Here is a 25,042-nt window from a genome sequence, read left to right on the forward strand (position 1 = left end):
GTTTTATCTTTACGGATAACGGTCAAGTGGTCAGGAATCACATGCTGGGATATTTACACCGGGCGGGACCTGAGATCTTTAAATGATCTTTCAGCGGGCCGGCAGTGTGAGATATACCGTCCCCTTTCAGCCAATCACAAGCCAGCCCCCACCACTATAGGACATATAGCTGACTATATAAAGTGTCGTGTCTTGTTCACTGACTACACAACAACAGCAGCAGAAATCATCACCCTGCTACTGCAAATTGACGGGAAAAAGTAAGTACTGCTTTCCATTCTCTTCTTTGTACAGTGTTAGGATCTTGGGTTATGGACATTTACATTTACCAGAGGCATTTGCTCTTTGATTTGATTGATACAGAAAGACAATATTAGTCTACCGTTTCTGATGTTGCTTTTTCTGCCGGCTGTTACCAAACTTTTCCTCGAATATTTCTGGATATCACATAAAGTAATTGATATCAATTTATTTAATTTGGAATACTGGTAGTGTAGTATCCTAGTTCCATATGTTTAATATTTTTTCTTGTGTCGAGAGGAAGGTAGTTTGGAAGGGGGCTTTTTTTGTTTTGTTCTCACAAACCACATTTCCATCCAACGGTGGTATAGCAAGTAAAGTACATGTCGGATAAAAGTAATGACACACCTGATTGGAAACAATTTTTCAGTTAACTTTCCAAATGTCGACAACACAAAATACGCTAGACTAGGTGGAGTCTTTTTGTGTCAGTAAAATTAATTATGTGATTGTTGGTGAATATAATAGCCATCATATCGAAGTAAACTTGGAGTAGTAGTGTGGACCTCACTTTACTACTCGTTGGGAAAGCATGCAGTTTATTAGGCTGCAGATTAAATACATTATGATGAATTAACTTCACAGGATGGTGAAAGTGCAAGGTGATGTGTTTGTGAACCCTAGGTTGAATTAAAACAATAGCTGCTGATGACTTCACAAGTGCTTTATTGGCGTAAATATTACAATTGATATGACTTATAAAGGATGGTTAAATTAAATTTTCTCTGTTAAAGCTACCCTTTGGAATGACTTCATAGTAACAGCAATTTTTTAAACATTTTTTAAAAATGTTAATTTAAAAACAAATTAAATTGAGATTTTTCAATCATTCACAAGATACCACATTGGTAGTAGTCAGTGACATGTCAAAGCTAAACTGGCCTTGGTTAAAACACTGGATGGGAGACCAAATGGATAGCTGTAGATCAACTCTCCAGTAGGAGGTGCTGCCCAGACTTTTTGTTGTTGTATATAACGTTGACGATCTGCCATTGTTTCAAAGGTACAAATTCAACATTTTATGCTATATAGCTTCTTTACACTGAAAATACAAGGCTGACTGAGCTCTGCTTTCTCTCTCTCCACAGCTGTTTGACCATGATGTCCCTGTACTTGGCAGTGTTGGTGCTCTGTATGAGTGCTGTGTATGCGGCCCCTATGTTTGACTCTCAGTTGGAGGGCCACTGGCACTTGTGGAAGAACTGGCACAGCAAGAACTACCATGAGGTGGGTGTTTAAGCACAAGTAGAGGAGCACATCCTCATAGGAACCCTTCGGTAGCTCCCAACGAGTGAAGGCTGGTGGGATGAGCTTTTGGAGGATGGGCTTATTGTAAAGGCTGGAATGGAATTATTGGAATGGTATCAAACATTTAGAAACCACGTTTGACTCAGTTCCATTACAGCCAGTACAATGAGCATGTCCTCCTTTGACTCCTCCCACCATCCTCCACTGCTCTCAACAAGGGGCTCAAATTGATCAATTGGTGCATACATGTAGCTGTAAATTACACCTATATATCATTAATTGCATGGATTGTGAACATAGTTCTGGGACAGTATATGATTGTGTATATTTTCTAACTGTTTTTCACTCATTGTTACAGAGTGAGGAGGGCTGGAGAAGGATGGTTTGGGAAAAGAACCTGAAAAAGATTGAGATGCACAACCTGGACCACTCTATGGGAAAACTCTCCTACCGTTTGGGCATGAACCAATTTGGTGACATGGTAAGAAGAATCACCTTGCTGAGCAGTGCGTGACATGGATGACATGGGTGCCGCTACTCATTCTGGGGGCCTGTACTGTATATATTTAAATCCAGGTACACTGCAGGACTTTTGAGCTAATATTCTATGAGGTGCAGGAACTAAAGCAGTGGAAATTTGCAGGTGCTGATATCAGTTCCAGTGAACTTCTGTCCAAGTCTGTTGCTGAGACATTTTACTGTGGAGCAGGAGCTACTTTTCAGCAGCTCTTTCCCATACTGTGTGTGTGCTATAGCTGGATCTTTTTGTTGCCATGCCATAGATTTGCTAAAGCACATACAGTATGAAATATTTCACAGGCACAGGTGTCAGCGTTGACAATGAAAGCAGGAATGTATTCAGACTCGCAGGTTAGGTTTCTTCAACTAGCAAGCAGGAATGGAATAGTTATCCCGAGAAGAGAATTGAAACTTACTCGTAGTCTTTTAAAGATGCACACAGGATTTATGGCTGAGTGCACAACTTTTAAAACAGTCCTAAGACGTAAAAAACAATACATTTCCCATTCAGATGGTACATTACAAACATCTTTTCAGGGAAGACATTACATTTCAACATGTTCTGATTCTTTCCTCCCTAGACCAACGAAGAGTTCAGGCAGCTCATGAACGGCTACAAGCAGACGACTGAGAGGAAGTACAAGGGCTCTCTTTTCATGGAACCCAATTACCTGCAGGCCCCTGAAGCCATCGACTGGAGAGAGAAGGGCTACGTCACTCCCATCAAGAACCAGGTGAGACCTGAATCACTCATGTGTCATGACTCATCCATACACTGCTGTGTCACTAAATAAGGTTTTACTTCCAGAGAACTATCTGGCTTGTTTGCGTGCTGTTTACCATGATTGTAATTTACAGTATCCAGAAGGTAAGGCGGCAAATTGCGCATACATATTCTTATATATATATATATATATAACAATATGTATGCCCAATTTGCCGTAATATGCACTTCAGTGTTTTCTGGCATGAAAAAGTAACAAGATGTTTAACAACCTTTACCCCTCAGTGCTCATGTGGGTCTTGCTGGGCGTTCAGTTCCACCGGGGCCATAGAGGGCCAGCAATTCAGGAAGACTGGCAATCTGGTGTCTCTGAGTGAACAGAACCTGATGGACTGCTCCAGACCCCAGGGCAACGAGGGCTGTAATGGGGGTCTCATGGACTTGGCGTTCCAGTATGTAAAGGACAACGGCGGCCTGGACACAGAGGCGTCCTACCCCTATGTGGGCAAGGTAAGGCCCTGTGTTCTATTAGTCTGAATTCAAATATAATAGGGTATGAAGATGCATTTATTAAAAGTAAGGCCCTGTTCTTTTAGCCAGGTCCCAGATCGTGCAGTTTTTGCTGTCGATCTGGAATGACTTACAACTTCAACTTTGAAAATTTGAGTTTCCACTTCATTACAGTGGGATTTGTCTCCAAGAATGACCGACTTGCTTGAATATTCGAAATATGTTGTTTTTTACAAATCATGGCCATTGTTCTTCCCTGGTAACTCAGGATGATGATATTTGCCACTACCGACCAGAGTTCAGTGCTGTCAATGAAACTGGCTTTGTGGACATCCCCAGTGGCAAAGAACACGCTCTGATGACGGCTGTGGCGTCTGTCGGCCCCATCGCTGTCGCCATCGATGCCAGCCACGAATCCTTCCAGTTCTACCAGTCTGGTGAGTAGCAGTTAGCGGTGCAACTTAAATTATGTGTAACATTATTTGCAATGATTGGATTCCCTACCTACTATTTTTTGAGGTAGCAGTGATCTGTACTGGTCTATTGTCCTGTTCACCGTGTACAAATGGTGTTGTCTTTGAAGTAAATTGTGACCAATATTTCTAACTAGTTACTAGCTAAGTAATCAACTATTAGGTTTGAGATCAGGTGGTTTTACATACCGAAGTAAACTCTGTATCGTAGCCCACTAATTTAACTATGTCCTCTCCCTGTAGGGATCTATTATGAGGAGAAGTGCAGCAGTGAGGAGCTTGACCATGGAGTTCTGGTGGTGGGATACGGTTTTGAAGGAGAGGATGTAGATGGCAAGAAATTCTGGATTGTCAAGAACAGGTACAGTACATAGTATCTTCCTAGGATGTTTTTTGTTTGTTACGTCACCACTACGGGATTGGTTGATTCCCTCATCGGGGAATATGCCTCTCTTGTCCTGATACTATGGTCTAAGTCATACATTTCTCTAAAGCAGCAGTGAATCTATAATTTCCTACTAACTAGAACTGTGGGACTAACATGTTTTGTCTCTTCCTCAGCTGGAGCGAGAAATGGGGAGACAAAGGCTACATCTACATGGCCAAAGACAGGAAGAACCACTGTGGCATCGCCACGGCAGCCAGCTACCCACTGGTCTAGTGTTCTGTAAGTTCTCGAACACTAGACCCAGAGTTTGAGTTTTAGAGATGTTTGACGAACGTTCTGAAAAAAAGGGCAATGTCGACTGCAGTGCTGCCTTAACTAAGTCTGTGAAATGCGCAAGAGAAACCTGCTGCATGGGTTTTAAAGAAACACTGTTTTAGGGAAATTATGAAAATTCTACCTATTTTGTTTTATACTTGATTTTATGTGTGTCGGTGCGATTGTATGTGTGTGTATAGTTCTATTTGAGTTAAGCATTCCGTTTATTTGTAACTTTACTTGATGAGGCCAGCTAGACTACATTCTCTAGCACATGTCAGTTTGTGCTTACTGTTTGTGTTTACAACACTGTTGTAGACACAGGATATATATATATATATTCCTGAGTTACAGTTGATATACCGTCTATTTTTTAACTGGCACGTTCTCTGTGGAGCTGAGAGCAACAACCACTGAATGATAAGACATTGAGGAAGACTAGAGCTCTGAAATGACTGAGTTTGTTTCTGAAAGTGAGGGACAAAAAGAGAACGGTACACCTGGGTTTGTTTCCTCCACTGCTTTTTTTATCTGCAGCTAGTGTTTGAGTAAAGGTGTTGAATGGTAATGCCTAGACAAGAGCCTAGTGATGCAGAGACTGATATGCCTCCGGGTGGTGAGAGGAGATGTATAACATTCTAACACACACATGTAGATGAGTTCAAATTGTGTTTAATAATAATAAACTACATTCATCAATCTGACTCCAATATCATGTGACTAATGGCTATAGATCATAAATGTATACTGGTGAATCTAGCCGGCTTGTGAGTCTACACATTATCACTCAGATGCTATAATTACATTTGTTCTAAGATAATTGATTATTAAGAGGCTTATGCGCTGTCTATATACCCATCGTCCAAGCTTTAATTTATCTAGTTGATCTTAGACCAAGATGTAAAGTACCAATGTGTAATCTAATGTGTATAGTGTACATAACATTTACCATTAGACTTCATTAAATATGAGCACAACTGTAGTCTCAAGTTTAAAGTAATCTGACGTGTTACAGTTTTAACTATTATCAAATGGTACGTCACAGTAGTCAGCTTAGAAAATATACCCCTATGACATAAAATGTACATCAAAATATCGGTTTACCAATGACTCCACTAATTTATGAGCTTATATTCAATCAAAGAATGGCTCTGTAAAACGAGGACTGCATTTACTCAATTCAACTAACAGGATGTTTTACTCACAAAACAATTGACACAAACGATTACAGTGTAGGCTACATACAACACATAATACTTTTACGGAATAATTCAGAGTAAATGGCTACATCGAATAGGCAAAGACTTACAATACCTTCAGAAGGTATTCACACCCTTGAACGTTGAATATCCCTTTGAGCATGGTATATTTATTAATTACACTTTGGATGGTGTATCAATAAACCCAGTAACTAGAAAAACACAGTCCTTCCTAACTCAGTTGCCGTAGAGGAAGGAAACTGTTCAGGGATTTCACCATGAGGCCAACGGTGTTATGGCTCTCGTTTGTGGTAGGAAGAGTGGACCAAGACGCAGCGTGGAAAGTATTCATGATTTTAATATTCAAAAAGCACTCAAACAAAATAACAAACATGAAAACGAAAGCGAACAGTTCTGTCAGGCAAAAAACACTAATCAGAAAACAAGATCCCACAAAACCTAAAAGGAAAATGACAACTTAGATATGATCCCCAATCAGAGACAACGATAGACAACTGCCTCTGATTGGGAAACACACACGGCCAAAACCAAAGAAATAGAAAACATAGACTTTCCCATCCGAGTCACACCCTGACCTAACCAAACATAGAAAATAATAAGGAACTCTAAGGTTGTGGCGTGATAAACGGTGACTTTAAAACAGTTACAGAGTTTAGTGGCTGTTATGGGAGAAAACTGAGGATGGATCAACAACATTGTAGTTACTCCACAATACTAATCCAATTGACAGAGTGAAAAGAAGGAAGCATGCACAGAATACAAATATTGCAAAACATGCATCCTGTTTACAATAATGCACTTAAGTAAAACTGCAAAAAAATGATATCCTGAATACAAAGCATTATGTTTGGGGCAAATCCAACACAACACATCATATATACTTAAGTATCAAAAGTAAATGTGTAAAAATGTCAAATTCCTTATATTACGCAAACCAGATGGATAGCCAGGGGCACACTCCAACACCCCCGACAAATTAAGCATGTGTGTTTAGTGAGTCTGCCAGATCAAAGGCAGTAGGAATGACCAGGGATGTTCTCTTGATAATTGAGTTATTTGACCATTTTCCTGTCCTGCTAAGCATTCCAAATTTAATGAGAACTTATTGGGTGTCAGGGTATATGTATGGAGTAAAAAAGTAAGTTGTCAAATATATAAATAGTAAAGTACAGATACCCCCCAAAACACTACTTAAGTAGGACTTTAAAGAAGTTTTACTTAAATATTACACCACTGGTTCCCGAGTAGCCTATTTACAGTTTTGACTTAAATTGGCTTAAAAATCTATGGCAAGACTTGAAATTGGCTGTCTAGACAATGATCAACAACCAACTTGACAGAGCTTGAAGAATTAAAAAAATAATAATGTGCAATATTGTAAAATCTAGGTGTGCAAAGCTCTTAGAAACTTACCCAGAAATACTCACAGCTGTAATCTCTGCCAAAGGTGATTCTAACATGCACTGTATTGACTCAGGGGTGTGAGTACTTATGTAGGCTAAATTAGATATTTCTTTATTTAATTTTCAATACATTTGAAAACATTTCTAAATTTGAAAAATGTTTTAATTTTGTCATTATGGGGTATTCTGTGTAGATGGGTGAGAAATATAATCTCTAAGAGAAAAACTGTGTGTCTGATAAACACAAGAGGGTTGCTAACAAGCAAATGAGCGAATTCACTTCCCTTTTTACCAAATTCAAGAGGAAACACCCATAACCTGAATGAACAATTGCTTGCACTTTGCTAGTGAAAACAAAATGTAGGAACAGCACACCCAGAATCTAATATAATCAACTCAACCTTTTTAATTTCCACATGTAGGAAGCTTTTGCGTTTTGTGTTTTACAATAATCTACATTGCTAGTAGGTGAGTCAGAGACAATAGGCCTATCATTGTCATGCATCTAATTGGCCTATTGCTCAACGGCAGGAGACAGCCTGCCCCAGCCTACTTACTTAATTGGCAATCAAGTTCAAAAAAGTAAGTTGAATCAGCAGGTCGAACTCGGATACAGAGAATGGGATGGATAAACAATAGGCAGGGACAAGTGATGCACAAAAACAGGCTTCAGAATGCAGAGGAACATTTTACAGTGTCTGTGTTCAATGCTACTTTGATATTGCAACCACACAACTCAAAAGCCGGTTCACCAGTATGAATGAAATCGCAAAACCCTCTTTCTTTGATTGAGCCGTCAAGAACTGTTGTCCGATAAAGATTTTAATCTGTTTGCATCTGCCAGTTTATTGGCTGCCCAGTATCCAGACGATTTGTACCCAGAGCTTCCTATACAGTTAATATCTTTCCGTAACGTGTTGAGGCTGGAAATTAAGGAGAATATGAGATGAAGCACCAATCCCTTCTGCCCAGTTTCCCTGATGTTGCTACTGCAATCCAAATATTTTTAACCATCCCTGCAATTGTCACATCTGCAGAGAGATCGTTCTCTAAACTAAAACTCATAATGAACAACCTTAGAAGCACAACGTCTCAGGAAAGACTGTCTGGGTTGTCAATATTCAGTACAGAAAACAATTGGGCCCGCAACCTGGACCTACAAGCTGTGGTGAAAACATTTGCACACAAAACTGCAAGGCGATGCATTCTGATACTGTTGCCTCTAAATTGAAAAAAAATGGAGAGAATCACAGACCCAAAGAAATACTTTTTTCTAAAATAAGGAAATAGTGAAAAAAATAACAACTTATAAATACTCTTAAGGATCCGCCACTAAAAATTTTCACCTAAAATGACATACCCAAATCGAACTGCCTGTAGCTCAGGCCCTGAAGAAAGGATATGCATATTCTTGGTACCATTTGAAAGGAAACACTTTGAAGTTTGTGGAAATGTGAAAGGGATGTAGGAGAATATAACACAATAGATCTGGTAAAAGATAATACAGACAAAACCAACCGTTCTTTTGTATTTTTTTTGTACCATCATCTTTGAAATGCAATAGAAAATCCATAATGTATTATTCCAGCCCATGTGAAATTTAGATTTTGGCTAGATGGCAGCAGTGTGTGTACACAATTTTAGACTGATCCAATGAACCATTGCATTTATGTTCAACCTTTTTCATCAAGACTGCCCAAATGTGCCTAATTTGTTTATTATTATCTTTCATGTTCAAAAATCTGCATTTTCCTCAAACAATTGCATGGAATTCTTTCACTGTAATAGCTACTGTAAATTGGACAGTGCAGTTAGATTAACAAGACTTTAAGCTTTCTGCCAATATCAGATATGTCTATGTCCTGGGAATTGTTTTTGTTACTTACAACCTCATGCTAATCACATTAGCCTACGTTAGCTTAACGGTCCCGTGGATGGGACACCGATCCCCCCCCCAAAGAAAATAATAATAATAATAAAAAATTGGATTGAATTATACTGAACAAAAATATAAATGGTATAAAATGGTATAAAAAATATTAAAATATAAATATAAATCCAACAATTTCATTGATTTTACTGAATAACAGTTCATGTGAGGAAATCAGTCAATTGAAATAAATTCATTAGGCCCTAATCTATGGATTTCACATGACTGGGAATACAGATTGGTCACAGATACCTTAAAAAAATGTGCCTCACAATGGGCCTCAGGATCTCATCACAGTGTTTTTGTGCATTCAAATTGCCATGGATAAAATGCAATTGTGTTCGTTGTCCGTAGCTTATGTCTGCCCATACCATGAGAGTAAATACAGACTGATGTATTGATAAAAGTCCTCTTGTCCGAGAGAGATTATCAAAACGTCACTCTAGGGTAAGCCTACACGAAACACAGCCCTTATTTGAGCTGTTTCTAAAATCCCATATGGGAAAATAATGGTGGAAAAACGATTGGAACCATTTCCCTGTTTGACCGCTAGGTTTTATGGGTATTATGACTCATACTGTGGTGCTCTGTTTGTGTAGGCTATTAGCCAGACAAAACCATCTGAGTGCTTTTGTCACTTCTAGGTTAGACTACTGCAATGCTCTATTTTCCGGCTACCCGGATAAAGCACTAAATAAACTTCAGTTAGTGCTAAATACGGCTGCTAGAATCCTGACAAGAACCAAAAAATTTGATCATATTACTCCAGTGTTAGCCTCCCTATACTGGCTTCCTGTCAAGGCAAGGGCTGATTTCAAGGTTTTACTGGTAACCTACAAAGCATTACATGGGCTTGCTCCTACCTATCTCTCTGATTTGGTCCTGCCGTACATACCTACACCTACGCAACGGTCACAAGACGCAGGCCTCCTAATTGTCCCTAGAATTTCTAAGCAAACAGCTGGAGGCAGGGCTTTCTCCTATAGAGCTCCATTTTTATGGAATGATCTGCCTACCCATGTAAGAGACGCAAACTCGGTCTCAACCTTTAAGTCTTTACTGAAGACTCATCTCTTCAGTGGGTCATATGATTGAGTGTAGTCTGGCCCAGGAGTGGGAAGGTGAACGGAAAGGCTCTGGAGCAACGAACCGCCCTTGCTGTCTCTGCCTGGCCGGTTCCCCTCTTTCCACTGGGATTCTCTGCCTCTAACCCTATTACAGGGGCTGAGTCACTGCCTTACTGGGGCTCTTTCATACCGTCCCTAGCAGGGGTGCTTCACTTGAGTGGGTTGAGTCACTGATGTGATCTTCCTGTCTGGGTTGGCGCCCCCCCCTTGGGTTGTGCCGTGGCGGAGATCTTTGTGGGCTATACTCGGCCTTGTCTCAGGATGGTAAGTTAGTGGTTGAAGATATCCCTCTAGTGGTGTGGGGGCTGTGCTCTGGCAAAGTGGGTGGGGTTATAATCCTTCCTGTTTGGCCCTGTCCGGGGGTGTCCTCGGATGGGGCCACACTGTCTCCTGACCCCTCGTGTCTCAGCCTCCAGTATTTATGCTGCAGTAGTTTATGTGTCGGGGGGCTAGAGTCAGTTTGTTATATCTGGAGTACTTCTCATGTCCTATTCGGTGTCCTGTGTGAATTTAAGTGTGCTCTCTCTTAATTCTCTCTTTCTCTCTTTCTTTCTCTCTCTCGGAGGACCTGAGCCCTAGGACCATGCCTCAGGACTACCTGACATGATGACTCCTTGCTGTCCCCAGTCCACCTGGCCGTGCTGCTGCTCCAGTTTCAACTGTTCTGCCTTATTATTATTGGACCATGCTGGTCATTTATGAACATTTGAACATCTTGGCCATGTTCTGTTATAATCTCCACCCGGCACAGCCAGAAGAGGACTGGCCACCCCACATAGCCTGGTTCCTCTCTAGGTTTCTTCCTAGGTTTTGGCCTTTCTAGGGAGTTTTTCCTAGCCACCGTGCTTCTACACCTGCATTGCTTGCTGTTTGGGGTTTTAGGCTGGGTTTCTGTACAGCACTTTGAGATATCAGCTGATGTACCAAGGGCTATATAAATACATTTGATTTGATTTGATTTGTGTGCCATGCTGTACCAGAGGGGCAGATTGGGAAAGAAAGGCAGACAGGTCAGGTCCATGTGGAGGGGTGGTCAGGTCAACTCCCTGTTCGTTCCTCTCCAGGAAGGATGAGACCATCCGTGCCTCCTCCAATTCCCTTCTGGCTTGACGGTGCCGTCGCTGCTGTGCCAGGTCCTTGGCAATGAATTACCGTTCCTGTAGAGCTCTACGGGCCTGCACATCCAATTGGTGACATCGTTCGTCAGCCTGTCGTTCCTCCTCAATCTGACGCTCAATTTCCTCCAATGCTAATAGTTTCATCCTTTCTTGTAGGACAGCACTCTGTGAATCACTGAGGGCTAGTGAATGGCGGCTGCCATGGCCACTTCCAAAGGGGTATCCACTGGTCGAACTCCCACTCCGTCTAGAGTGCTTCGACGATTTCCCATAACCCCTTAAAGCTAGGGTGCAGAATTTTCACTTTTGGATAAATAGCATGCCCAATTTCAACTTCCTGCTACTCATGCCAAGACTATAAGATATGCATATTATTCATAGATTTGGATAGAAAACACTCTGAAGTTTCTAAAACTGTTTGAATCATGTCTGTGAGTATAACAGAACTTATGTAGCAGGCAAAACCCAGAGGACTAACTGTTCAGAATTTTTTTTCTCCCATCTCTCTTCACTATATTGTTTTTGCCAGTTCCTACCGCTTCCACACGATGTCGCCAGTGTTTGGAATATGGCTGAGGTTATTCCTTTGTCGTATCAGGAAGTAGGCCAACTCGGAACAGGGGACACTTTTGTGAGTTGCACAAGACGTGAAGAGCAGAGCTTTTTTCTTTTCCTTCATGTATTGAATACAGATTGCCCCGTCTACAATTTGATTGATTATTAACGTTTAAAAATACCTAACGTTGTATTACAAAAGTAGTTTTAAATATTTTGGCAAAGTTTATAGGCAACTTTTGAAATATTTTGAAGTGACGTTGCATTTTTCTAAGCTGTTTTTTTATGGATCAAACGCGCTTTATAAATGGACATTTTCGATATATATGGACGGAATTAATCGTACAAAAGGACCAATTGTGATGTTTATGGGACATATTGGAGTGCCAACAAAAGAAGCTCGTCAAAGGTAATGCATATTTTATATTTTATTTCAGCGTTTTGTGTAGCGCCTGCTACGCTAGCTCCTATGTTTACTGCTGGTAAGGATGGCTGCAGGCTATCAGATAATAGCTTCATATGCTTTCGCCGAAAAGCATTTTTAAAATCTGACATGTTTGCTGGATTCACAACAAGTGTCACTTTAATTGAGTATCTTACATGTGTGATTTAATGAAAGTTTCAATTTTATAGCATTTTATTTGAATCTGGCACTCTGCATTTCCCCTGGCAATTGGCCAGTTGAGACGCTAGCGTCTCCCCTATCCTCAAGAGGTTTTTAAGGGGTGAGCAGAGCCTGCCTCAGGAAGCTGGTCAACCTGTGCGGTGGGAGTTATCTCCTCCATAGGTTCTTCATGTAGACCACTTTCATGCTCCAAAGCAGTTTCCGGTCCTTGGCTCAAAGGAGATGGTTGATGGCTGAAACGTATAGTTGATCCATCAACACTTTGCGCTCTGGTGGGCTTGCCCTTTGATGGCGGAAACTTGACCACATAATCCTTAAGATAACCAGGTGCTTGCCTGGTTCTTCTGGTGCTGCTGGTGGTTGAGGATGAAGCCATTGTTGCTTTAGGATTAGCTCCTGAATATTTCCTTTGTTCCAAGACCTTTCCCTCAGCTGCTCTCTCCGCCCCTCTTCTTCCTTCCAGTGGAGACAATTCTTCCCTCTCCGCCTCAATTTCCTTTTCACCTGTCTTTGGTTCAGTCATCATACGGCTCGAAGGACCATTGAAAGATTAGTGGAATCTGTGTGGGTAGCTGGACAGGAAGGATGACTGACAGTGAAGGTGAACAGTTGGTCACGTGTCAGGTGACAGAGGAATGGATGAGACTGAGGCAGGAATTCCTTTAACCATAAAGTGGTATATTTACTGAGTAGTGTGGATTCATGGACGCACAGAACTTCTGGATCAGACGGAGTTAAGGAAGAGAAAGCAGCAAGATCAGGCGAAGGCAATTTCCTCCTTTTATGGAGTTGAGATCTGTCCGACATTACCACCTGACCTAATTAAAGTGCCCCTGGCCCAAATGATTAATAAATGGCAATGAATTAAAGGATTATGCCACCAACTCCATGGGCCTTTTCTACAAATTGGTTATGCTTATGTTGTGTTAATAGAAGGGGGGGGTAATAAGACCCTGCCCTCCTTACATTTATAGGGTCCTAGACTACAGATGAACAATATATATTCATTATAGAGGTTTAGTATTGTTTCACAGTGGTTTTCTGGTCTCTTTGCCTCTTATTAAGAGACCCCTCTGAGAATTGTGTGACTGTGAAGACAGAACTCTGCAGGGGAGTGTAAGGGATAAGAGATTAGTCAGACATTCCACTATAAATCAACTTGGACATTTACTGCTAAGCTTTCAGATAGCTACATGAACAACAGTATTAGTGTTGAGTAGGCATGGTTTTGGTCTCATGAGTAAAATATAATGACGTAGGCAGTGACATCACTAGGGCTGGACTTCGGGTTTAATAAAATAACTTGGGACCTTTTCTTTTATGCAGAACTTACTCGGAAACATGCGTTATGTTCCTGTTGTCAACTTCTGTCTGCAATTACATTAATAACGGGTTTTGAATGATTTATTCAAGATATTGTCATAATGCTAATTTCAACAATGGAGCCAATGATTGACAAGGAACAAGGAAACAAACCCCAACAGTAGCCTAAAATACACTTTAATACACTTTTGGTGAAACTTAAAACCTCAACGTCAATATGGAGTCAACATACAAGTGTAAGTAAAAACGAATGTAAATAAGTTAGAAATTGTGCTACAAACACCTCTCATTAAATGAATGATGTTTTTATTTGGTTAGCTTTTGAAAATTGTAGAAATCAAACATTTTCCTAGTAGCTAGGCAGGCTAACGTAAACTCACCCTATTCCGTACAAATGTGTGCAACCGCGACATTCAAACGAGGCTGCAAAGAAAACTAATGGGACTGTAGCGACTGTGTTGACTTCAAAATCTGGGGTATGAACTACGTTTCTATTCAAGCATTGATCGACATGGTAATGGCTCTATAGTATTGGAGAAAAGTTGAAAAAACTGACCCTCCGTTACATCGTGACGTGTCATTCCGTAACGTACAGCACGCATAAAGAAACTATTTCTGCCTTACAATCTCTCTTCACCAGGTGTAGCACTACTCTCATCGTTTAAAAACAAGAAATGGACAGTGACGGGGGTAAGGGGGGGATACCTAGTCATTTTTTGCGTCATCACTGCAAGCGATCATGATTCTCAAAGTCGCTGCTGACTTCTGAAGGTCACTTTAGCACCGCCCTAAAAACACGATTCAAATTCGACATAAACATTTAAATAGGTATGTAATGACACATTATATAAACTCTTTATAGTATTTTATTTACCCTTTAGAGGCGATAAGGTGATAAGTTGTACAGATCGAGTGAAAAAAGCAGTTTTCCCACACATCTCCTCTCCTTCTCACTACCACGCATTAGTTTTGCTTCCCCACCCGCCATTTTTTTAAAGACCCAACGGAGCTCATTGCCTTGTTGAATTATGCAGAAACGTGCAGCGTGGAGGTCTCGGCATGAATTCTGTTGGAAAGGGGAGAAATTGTGCTTTACAATGGTATTGACATTACAGTTGATCTGGAAGTATTACATTTGTACAGACCAAGGCAATGTACAAAAGTGAGTGAGTTTACGTTAGTTAGCTAATTAATTTGCTAGCTATCATACAGTAGGCGTATATTAATAATTATATAGTTAATATAAATAGACATGCAATCATAATTGACTGTAGAGCATATAAAGCACCCACAAACTACGGGTAGCTGAAAACAACCACTGCGGGATGAACGAGTGACGGATTTCCGGGCAAGGGCGGTCCATTTAAAAAGCATTCCTTCCTCCCTCACCGCTCAGCTAGCGGGTTATACGCTGCACCGGCAAGATAGAACAACGAGGGGGGCGGTCTGTGCATATTTGTAAACAACAGCTGGTGCACAAAATCTAAGGAAGTCTCTAGATTTTGCTCGCCTGAAGTACAGTATATTGTGATAAATTGCAGGCCACACTACTTACCTAGAGAGTTTTCAGCTATACTTTTCGTGGCTGTTTATTTACCACCTCAGACAGATGCTGGCACTAAGACTGCACTCAGTCAGCTGTATAAGGAAATAAGCAAACAGGAAACCACTCACCCAGAGGCGGCGCTCCTAGTGGCCGGAAACTTTAATGCAGAGAAACTTAAATCAGTTCTACCAAATTTCCATCAACATGTTAAATGTGCAACCAGAGGGAAAAAAATTATAGATCACCTGTACTCCACACACAGAGACGCCTACAAAGCTCTCCCTCCCCATCCATTTGGTGAATATGACAACAACTCTATCCTCCTGATTCCTGCTTACAAGCAAACCTTTAAGCAGGAAGCACCAGTGACTCGGTCTATAAAAAAGTGGTCAGGTGAAGCAGATGCTAAACTACAGGACTGTTTTGCTATCACAGACTGGAACATGTTCCAGGATTCTGCTGATGGCATTGAGGAGTACACCACATCAAACAGGAAAAGCGTCAATACAGGGCTAAGATTGAATCCACTGACTCCGAAGCTCGTCTTATGAGGCAGGGCTTGCAAACTATTACAGACTACAAAGGGAAGCACTGCTGCGAGCTGCCCAGTGACACTGCCCAGTGACCTGATTGAGTCTGTAACACCAACATGTTTCAAGCAGACCACCATAGTCCCTGTGCCCAAGAACACAAAGGGAACCAACCTAAATGAGTACAGACCCGTAGCACTCACGTCTGTCGCTATGAAGTGCTTTGAAAAGTTGATAATGGCTCACATCAACACCATTATCCCAGAAACACTAGATCCACTCTAATTTGCATACCGCCCAACCAGATGCACAGATGATGCAATCTCTATTGCACTCCACACTGCCCTTTCCCACCAAGACAAAAGGACCACGTATGTGAGAATGCTATTCATTGACTAGAGCTCAGCGTTCAACACCATAGTACCTTCAAAGCTCATCACTAAGCTAAGGATCCTGGGACTAAACACCTCCCTCTGCAACTGGATCCTGGACTTCCTGACAGGCCGCCCCCCGGGTGGTAAGGGTAGGTAGCAACACATCTGCCACGCTGATCCTCAACACTGGAGCTCCCCAGGGGTGCATGCTCAGTCCCCTCCTGTACTCCCTGTTCACCCATGACTGTGACCAGGCACGACTGGGAGAAAAAAATTCCAGAAAACCACATTGTAGGATTTTTTATGAATTTATTTGCAAATTATGGTGGAAAATAAGTATTTGGTCACCTACAAACAAGCAAGATTTCTGACTCTCACAGACCTGTAACTTCTTCTTTATGAGGCTCCTCTGTCCTCCACTCGTTACGTGTATTAATGGCACCTGTTTGAACTTGTTATCAGTATAAAAGACACCCCCCACAACCTCAAACTGTCACACTCCAAACTCCACTATGGCCAAGACCAAAGAGCTGTCAAGGGACACCAGAAACAAAATTGTAGACCTGCACCAGGCTGGGAAGACTGAATCTGCAATAGATAAGCAGCTTGGTTTGAAGAAATCAAATGCAAGATGCAAGATCTCATGCAAGATCTCACCCTGTGGGGTCAAAATGATCACAAGAACGGTGAGCAAAAATCCCAGAACCACACGGGGGGACCTAGTGAATGACCTGCAGAGAGCTGGGACCAAAGTAACAAAGCCTACCATCAGTAACACACTACGCCGACAGGGACTCAAATCCTGCAGTGCCTGACGTGTGCCCCTGCTTAAGCCAGTACATGTCCAGGCCCGTCTGAAGTTTGCTAGAGAGCATTTGGATGATCCAGAAGAAGATTGGGGAAATGTCATATGGTCAGATCAAACCAAAATATTACTTTTTGGTAAAAACTAAACTCGTTGTGTTTGGAGGACAAAGAATGCTGAGTTGCATCCAAAGAACACCATACCTACTGTGAAGCATGGGGGTGGAAACATCATGCTTTGGGGCTGTTTTTCTGCAAAGGGACCAGGACGACTGATCCGTGTAATGGAAAGAATGAATGGGGCCATGTATCGTGAGATTTTGAGTGAAAACCTCCTTCCATCAGCAAGGGCATTGAAGATGAAACGTGGCTGGGTCTTTCAGCATGACAATGATCCCAAACACACCGCCCGGGCAACGAAGGAGTGGCTTCGTAAGAAGCATTTCAAGGTCCTGGAGTGGCCTAGCCAGTCTCCAGATCTCAACCCCATAGAAAATCTTTGGAGGGAGTTGAAAGATCGTGTTGCCCAGCAACAGCCCCAAAATATCACTGCTCTAGAGGAGATCTGCATGGAGGAATGGGCCAAAATACCAGCAACAGTGTGTGAAAACCTTGTGAAGACATTTAACCTCTGTCATTGCCAACAAAGGGTATATAACAAAGTATTGAGATAAACTTTTGTTATTGACCAAATACTTATTTTCCACCATAATTTGCAAATAAATTCATTAAAAATCCTACAATCCTACAATTTTTTCTCATTTTGTCTGTCATAGTTGAAGTGTACCTATGATGACAATTACAGGCCTCTCTCATCTTTTTAAGTCGGAGAACTTGTACAATTGGTGGCTGGCTAAATACATGTTTGCCCCACTGTATGCATAGTCACTTTAACCATATCTACATGTACATACTACCTTTAACCGGTGTCTGTATGTAGCCTCTGTCACGACTCCGACCGAAGGACACTCCCCTTCTCGTTCGGGTGGCGCTCAGCGGTCATCGTCCCCGGCCTACTAGCTGCCACTGATATTTCCTCCCCCTCCTTATGTGTTTATTGAGTGCACCTGTTTTGAGTTAGGTAGTTAGTAGTAAGGCTTTATTAGTCAGCCGGCCCACATGGTTCCTTGTGCGGGATTAATTATTGTGACCGTCTGTTTGGTGTACTTGTGTGCACGTCTATGGGTTTTGTGTTTTCCCATTTTGTGGGTTTTTTCTGGACAGTTTAAGTCCCCCTGTTTGGGGCATTTGTTTGTTCAGTACGCCCTGTGTTTTTGTGAGGGTTGGCTTATGTTTGCCGTTTCTCTGTGCATTAAAATAGCAATCCCTTGAACTCTCTGCTTCCTGCGCCTGACTCCTCACCCGCTACACTCAGATCGTTACAGCCTCACTACTTTTACAGCCTCGCTACTGTATATAGCCTGTCTTTGTTTTATTTCTTTACCTACCTATTGTTCACTTAATACCTTTTTTGAACTATTGGTTAGAGTCTGTAAGTAAGCATGTACAACACCTGTTGAATTCGGCGCACGTGACAAATACACTTTGATTTGAAGTGCTCAAAGGCCTATGCATTTGCATAAGTTCAAATATGCGTATGGGTGTTTTGAATTAATCATCACCGTAGAAAGCACTGTCGTTGTGTTCGCCGTTGAAACAACACCCACAACGACCATGTTTTCCACTTAGTTTCAACCTGCTGTTAAACTTCTTTCTTCAAATTGATCAATCACAGTGAGGTGAGTTTTAAAAGCAAGATACTGTTTGCTGTGATTATCGATTGCATTTGAATTGATGTCAGGAGTAGTTAAGAATAACAATGGAGCCCTGAGTATCAGTCCATTAGCGACCCGATGGTCTTTAGCAAGTTGGGTACTACCAATTTACTGTCCAGAGTGCATAAAAGGAGATTACTAAGACTCAACGGTCATGCAAAATTTTTACTGTGGTCACGGTAATTAGGTTTCTCCAAGCTCTGGTGCTGCTGATGGTCATTAGCCCACCAAACTTGCTAACTGCCTGGTACTCAGCACTCTATTGTCCCTCTAATCCTCTCTGACATCAATGCAAATGTGTATAAAAATCTAATCAAACACTTCATGAGAGCCCATGAGCTCATGTTGCGCAACATTTCTACAGGCTATGGAATTGCGTGAGGAAACAGTGATGGCTTCTATTAAAAATAGGATCTTCAGCTTCCTTTAGGCTGACTATATTTCTCAACTTCCCTAATATTAAGCACATTGTTTTGCTTTACAACAGGAATATAGCCTACCTGGCTAGCATGACAATTAAGTCCTCCATTCGCTATTTAAGTGCATAGATGACCTGTATTTTTCCCCTGTTCTGGAACCGGTGCATGATAATAGTCCATTATAAATCATAACAAATTCTCACATATTATTTAGTATATTTTAAGACAAGATTATTATTTTTTGAAATATATATTTTTTCACCTTTATTTAACCAGGTAGGCTAGTTGAGAACAAGTTCTCATTTACAACTGCGACCTGGCCAAGATAAAGCATAGCAGTGTGAACAGACAACACAGAGTTACACATGGAGTAAACAATAAACAAGTAAATAACACAGTAGAAAAAAAGCAAAAAAAAGTCTATATACATTGTGTGCAAAAGGCATGAGGAGGTAGGCGAATAATTACAATTTAGCAGATTATTACTGGAGTGATAAATGATCAGATGGTCATGTGCAGGAAGATATACTGGTGTGCAAAAGAAAAGTAAATAAATAAAAACAGTATGGAGATGAGGTAGGTAAATTGGGTGGGTTTATTTACCACTAGACTATGTACAGCTGCAGCGATCGGTTAGCTGCTCAGATAGCAGATGTTTAAAGTTGGTAAGGGAGATAAAAGTCTCCAACTTCAGCGATTTTTGCAATTTGTTCCAGTCACAAGCAGCAGAGAACTGGAAGGAAAGGCGGCCAAATGAGGTGTTGGCTTTAGGGATGATCAGTGAGATACACCTGCTGGAGTGCGTGCTACGGGTGGGTGTTGCCATCGTGACCAGTGAACTGAGATAAGGCGAAGCTTTACCTAGCATGGACTTGTAGATGACCTGGAGCCAGTGGGACTGGAGACGAATATGTAGCGAGGACCAGCCGACTAGAGCATACAGGTCGCAGTGGTGGGTGGTATAAGGTGCTTTAGTAACAAAACGGATGGCACTGTGATAAACTGCATTCAGTTTGCTGAGAAGAGTATTGGAAGCTATTTTGTAGATGACATCGCCAAAGTCAAGGACCGGTAGGATAGTCAGTTTTACTAGGGTAAGTTTGGCAGCATGAGTGAAGGAGGCTTTGTTGCGGAATAGAAAGCCGACTCTAGATTTGATTTTAGATTGGAGATGTTTGATATGATTCTGGAAGGAGAGTTTACAGTCTAGCCAGACACCTAGGTACTTATAGATGTCCACATATTCTAGGTCGGAACCATCCAGGGTGGTGATGCTAGTCGGGCGTGCGGGTGCAGGCAGCGAACGGTTGAAAAGCATGCATTTGGTTTTACTAGCTTTTAAGAGCAGTTGGAGGCCACAGAAGGAGTGTTATATGGCATTGAAGCTCGTTTGGAGGTTAGATAGCACAGTGTCCAAGGAAGGGCCAGAAGTATACAGAATGGTGTCGTCTGCGTAGAGGTGAATCAGGGAATCGCCCGCAACAAGAGCAACATCATTGATATATACAGAGAAAAGAGTCGGCCCGAGAATTGAACCCTGTGGCACCCCCATAGAGACTGCCAGAGGACCGGACAACATGCCCTCCGATTTGACACACTGAACTCTGTCTGCAAAGTAGTTGGTGAACCAGGCAAGGCAGTCATTAGAAAAACCGAGGCTACTGAGTCTGCCGATAAGAATATGGTGATTGACAGAGTCAAAAGCCTTGGCCAGGTCGATGAAGATGGCTGCACAGTACTGTATTTTATCGATGGCGGTTATATCGTTTAGTACCTTGAGCGTGGCTGAGGTGCACCCGTGACCGGCTCGGAAACCAGATTCCACAGCGGAGAAGGTACGGTGGGATTCGAGATGGTCAGTGATCTGTATGTTGACCAGGCTTTCGAAGACCTTCGATAGGCAGGGCAGGATGGATATAGATCTGTAACAGTTTGGGTCCAGGGTGTCTCCCCCTTTGAAGAGGGGGATGACTGCGGCAGCTTTCCAATCCTTGGGGATCTCAGACGATATGAAAGAGAGGTTGAACAGGCTGGTAATTAATAGGGGTTGCGACAATGGCGGTGAATAGTTTCAGAAATCGAGGGTCCAGATTGCCAAGACCAGCTGATTTGTACAGGTCCAGGTTTTGCAGCTCTTTCAGAACATCTGCTATCTGGATTTGGGTAAAGGAGAAGCTGGGGAGGCTTGGGCGAGTAGCTGCGGGGGGGGCAGAGCGGTTGGCCAAGAATAGTCTGATGGATGACTATATTAGCCTATCAATGATATATTATCATTTGTGAGTGATGCCCAGCTTAAGGCAAGAAACAGCGCATGCCTTTTTCTTACGACGTATTCACATCATAGTCTCACACCTCATGTAGCCTAGTCCACAGGCCTATATGTTTTTGATAAAGTTTATATCACAACTAGGTGGCCAAATAACTAATTGAAATTAAGAACATTAAACTGCTTTTACAACCAGTCCAGAGCCTAACTGGCATCCTTAGGCGGCGCTTGAGTTTCAGGTTTTGAGGAAGTTCATTTTCACCATAAAAATGCACCTTTATAATAAAGATGCATAATAGCATTTGTGGTCACTTTTGAGAATGGTGGTTTCCCGCTAATTGATTGCATTTAGGAACATTCGCACATAGCCTACTGCCATTTGTGCATTACTGCACTTATAATGTGAAGAAAAAGCCTAATCGTTTATGAACATTTTAAGCTAAACATTATGATCTGTTGCATCAGCCTCATTGCTTTTGAAATGTTTTTTTGATGCGAGTGGTTCTATTAATTTGAGTTTTTAATATTTCGTTCTCACACTGAAGGATAAATTGACCAATAGAATAGGTCAACTTTATACTATGATAGATAGTAGATTGACATAGGCTAGTGCTTTTGCTGTTTGTTAGGCCTACTCATCTTGTTGGCTGACGAAAGTAAATGTGGACAGTTCTTCCAATACCTTCAATATGCACCTCGGGAACTCGATAAGAAGGACCCAATCAGTTGAGTCCCCGATGTGCCTGTCAGATGCCTCTGTGAGAAGAATCTGATCACGTGAGAAGAATCTGATCACGTGAGAAGCATTGGTTAATAAGAATTTAGACATCTGAGAGCCATGTGAGTGAGAGGTGCTTTGGAACATGCAACTGGGAGAAGGGAATTATACATATTATATTCAGCCTAAGGGCACTACGGCATGCATTTCTTTAGGGGGCATTATGGCCACACTAGGAGGATGCCGCCAGGAAATTTGAGGCATTATCAAGTGCTTGTCAAATTGTGAATGAGAGACTGATGAAGAGTGTACACGAAACAAAGCAGAGCTCATGCCTTTAATGCAACTTTGTTCAAATCGTCATTAGAATTGCATCATGCAGCCTCAGAATGTATAAAACATCTAAACATATAGCCCAACGTTTGTATCACAACCACAGTTGCATAAATAACTTTAAATTAAGCAAATAGGAGGACCTGTTTCTTTGTTAACCCCTCAACACAGAATAGCTGCATGTGAGCACTCCCTTTAAATCGTTTGGAGAAACATCCTTCCTATTTAATTTAGCTATGTTCAATTGCATTCTTCATGCTATAAAATAATGCCACAGATTATCAGCAAATCTTGTCTGCTAAGTGAACTAGTGTAGCTCACAGACATTTGGCATAGCCAGATCAGGGCCTAACATAAGGATACCTCAGAGTATGCTATTCCGTTCTTCTGAAATAGACTACATTTTCTTCCTCTCATGTTTCTTTAGACCTGTGGAAAAAAAATAATGGAATTATTGTGATGGTGTAGGCAATATTACATGGATTTATTCGACTTTTTAAAATGAAAATGTTCCAAAGGTCTGCATAGGTGTCTTTTAGGCTACACTTGGAAGCCAGGAGATGCTAAGTGTGTTTATGTTAATTAACGGTCAATTACCGTGAAACCGGCAGTTATTTGCTTGACAATCACCGGCTGACAAATTTTCATGACCACCACAGCCCTAGTTATGACTCATGACAACTGGTGTGGCGGTAATACATTCATGGCAACAGCCCTATTCATGGTCGAGTGTTTTAGTCCCCTTCATGTGTGCATTGAGCAGTGTGTTTCAGCTCGTGTTCATTTGAAAAGACTGGGCGGGCGGAGAGATGCTGTGAAACTCAGCCTCCTTTGAGTAGGTGTTTCCAGACTTTTGACTGGTAGTGTATATACTGTATTCTCGACATTGCTCATCCTAATATAGCTACTACTGTACATACTCTTCCATAATATACTGTTCATGCACACCACATATTGATATTCTGACACATGCTCATGCTAATGCGTATATCTATTCTGGATTGTTCATTGGACTTGTTCTGTCATTTGTGTATTTATTTATATTGTATTTGCTAGACATTCTACTGCACTGTGGGAGCTAGTAACATAAGCCTGTCACGCCACCTGCTAGAACCTGCAAATCTGTCTACACAACCAATAAAGTTTGATTTTATTTAGAGCGATATTATCCCTGTGTTTTTATTTTACACACTCTAGAGTCCATTTAGTTGAAACTGACAGAGAGAAGTGTAAGGTTAACATACCACACACAAGTTTACCTGCCTTTAGTTCTCTTTCAGTGAGTGTGTGTGTGTGTGTGTGTGTGTGTGTGTGTGTGTGTGTGTGTGTGTGTGTGTGTGTGTGTGTGTTTGTGTCAAGTTATCATTTGTCAGAGTAGGCTAAACTTGCAATTAGTGTGTGATTGTACACTATTTCTGTTCATGGTAGGCCTGCTGATCTACTTCTGAGCTGACTAACCGTTAGAAGTCGCTCTCTAGCGGGAAAGAAGAGGAGAAGTTGAAAAATAAGTGGATCTGCTGTCTCGACCTCTCGACCTCTGAATGTTCGGCTATGAAAAGCCAACTGACATTTACTCCTGAGGTACTGACCTACACTATACAACCACTGTGATTATTATTTGACCCTGCTGGTCATCTATGAACGTTTGACTACTCAAGGCTGTAAATCACTGCCATAGGGGCTTCTACAAAGTACTGAGTAAATGGTCTGAAAACTTATTTAAATGTGATATTTCAGTTATTTATTTGTAATGCATTTTCAAACATTTCTCTAAAGCTGTTTTTGCTTTGTCATTATCGGGTATTGTGTGTAGATTGATGAGGAAAAAATACGATTGAATCAATATTAGAATAAGGCTGTAACGTAACAAAATGTGGAAAAAGTGAAGGGGTCTGAATACTTTCCAAATGCACGGTTTTCAACTCTGTATTGAACTCAATGGTCATGACTGTTACATTACCTGCAGTACACTTCATGTCTGACAGGGGGAGTAAGTGCATCTGTTTCTGTTTAGATTGTAATCAGTGTCAGCAAAAGTTTGAAGTTACACAGATACATGACTGCATTGTTATCAAAACATACTTCTTAGTATGATTGATCAATACTATGAAATCTTAAACAAACCTAATGAATTTTTCAATACCCATCCAATACCCATCCATTCATTGATTGAAGTGTTTTTGTAGACACACCAATACCAATCAAGGAATCATTTTACTAACCACACATCTACAGGGTGTGTGTGTATGTGTATGTGTATGTGTGTGTGTGTGTGTGTGTGTGTGTGTGTGTGTGTGTGTGTGTGTGTGTGTGTGTGTGTGTGTGTGTGTGTGTGTGTGTGTGTGTGTGTGTGTGTGTGTGTGTTGTGTGTCCTATCAGTAACAACAGATTCAGCAGCAGCCCAAGAAGAGAATCCCTCCCCTTATTCCTGTGTGAATGTTTGGTTGACAGGCAGAAATTCCTAATGCTGACAAGGCAAAACTGACATTACACAATTGT

The 25,042-nt window shown here is 41.4% G+C and overlaps 1 protein-coding gene across 1 annotated transcript; it reads left to right on the forward strand.

Moving 5' to 3' along the window:
- The first annotated feature begins 222 nt into the window (after positions 1-222).
- Positions 223-5,176, forward strand: LOC112214478 (procathepsin L-like). Its single transcript, XM_024373246.2, has 8 exons — positions 223-260; positions 1,389-1,527; positions 1,907-2,029; positions 2,649-2,801; positions 3,077-3,301; positions 3,570-3,738; positions 4,018-4,135; positions 4,336-5,176. Exons 2-8 carry the CDS (start codon positions 1,399-1,401, stop codon positions 4,433-4,435), a joined length of 1,017 nt encoding a protein of 338 aa, XP_024229014.2. The 5' UTR covers positions 223-260; positions 1,389-1,398; the 3' UTR covers positions 4,436-5,176.
- The last annotated feature ends 19,866 nt before the right edge of the window (positions 5,177-25,042 follow it).

The sequence above is a fragment of the Oncorhynchus tshawytscha genome, linkage group LG20 (genome assembly GCF_018296145.1).
Source record: "Oncorhynchus tshawytscha isolate Ot180627B linkage group LG20, Otsh_v2.0, whole genome shotgun sequence".
In the NCBI taxonomy this organism is placed as follows: domain Eukaryota; kingdom Metazoa; phylum Chordata; class Actinopteri; order Salmoniformes; family Salmonidae; genus Oncorhynchus; species Oncorhynchus tshawytscha.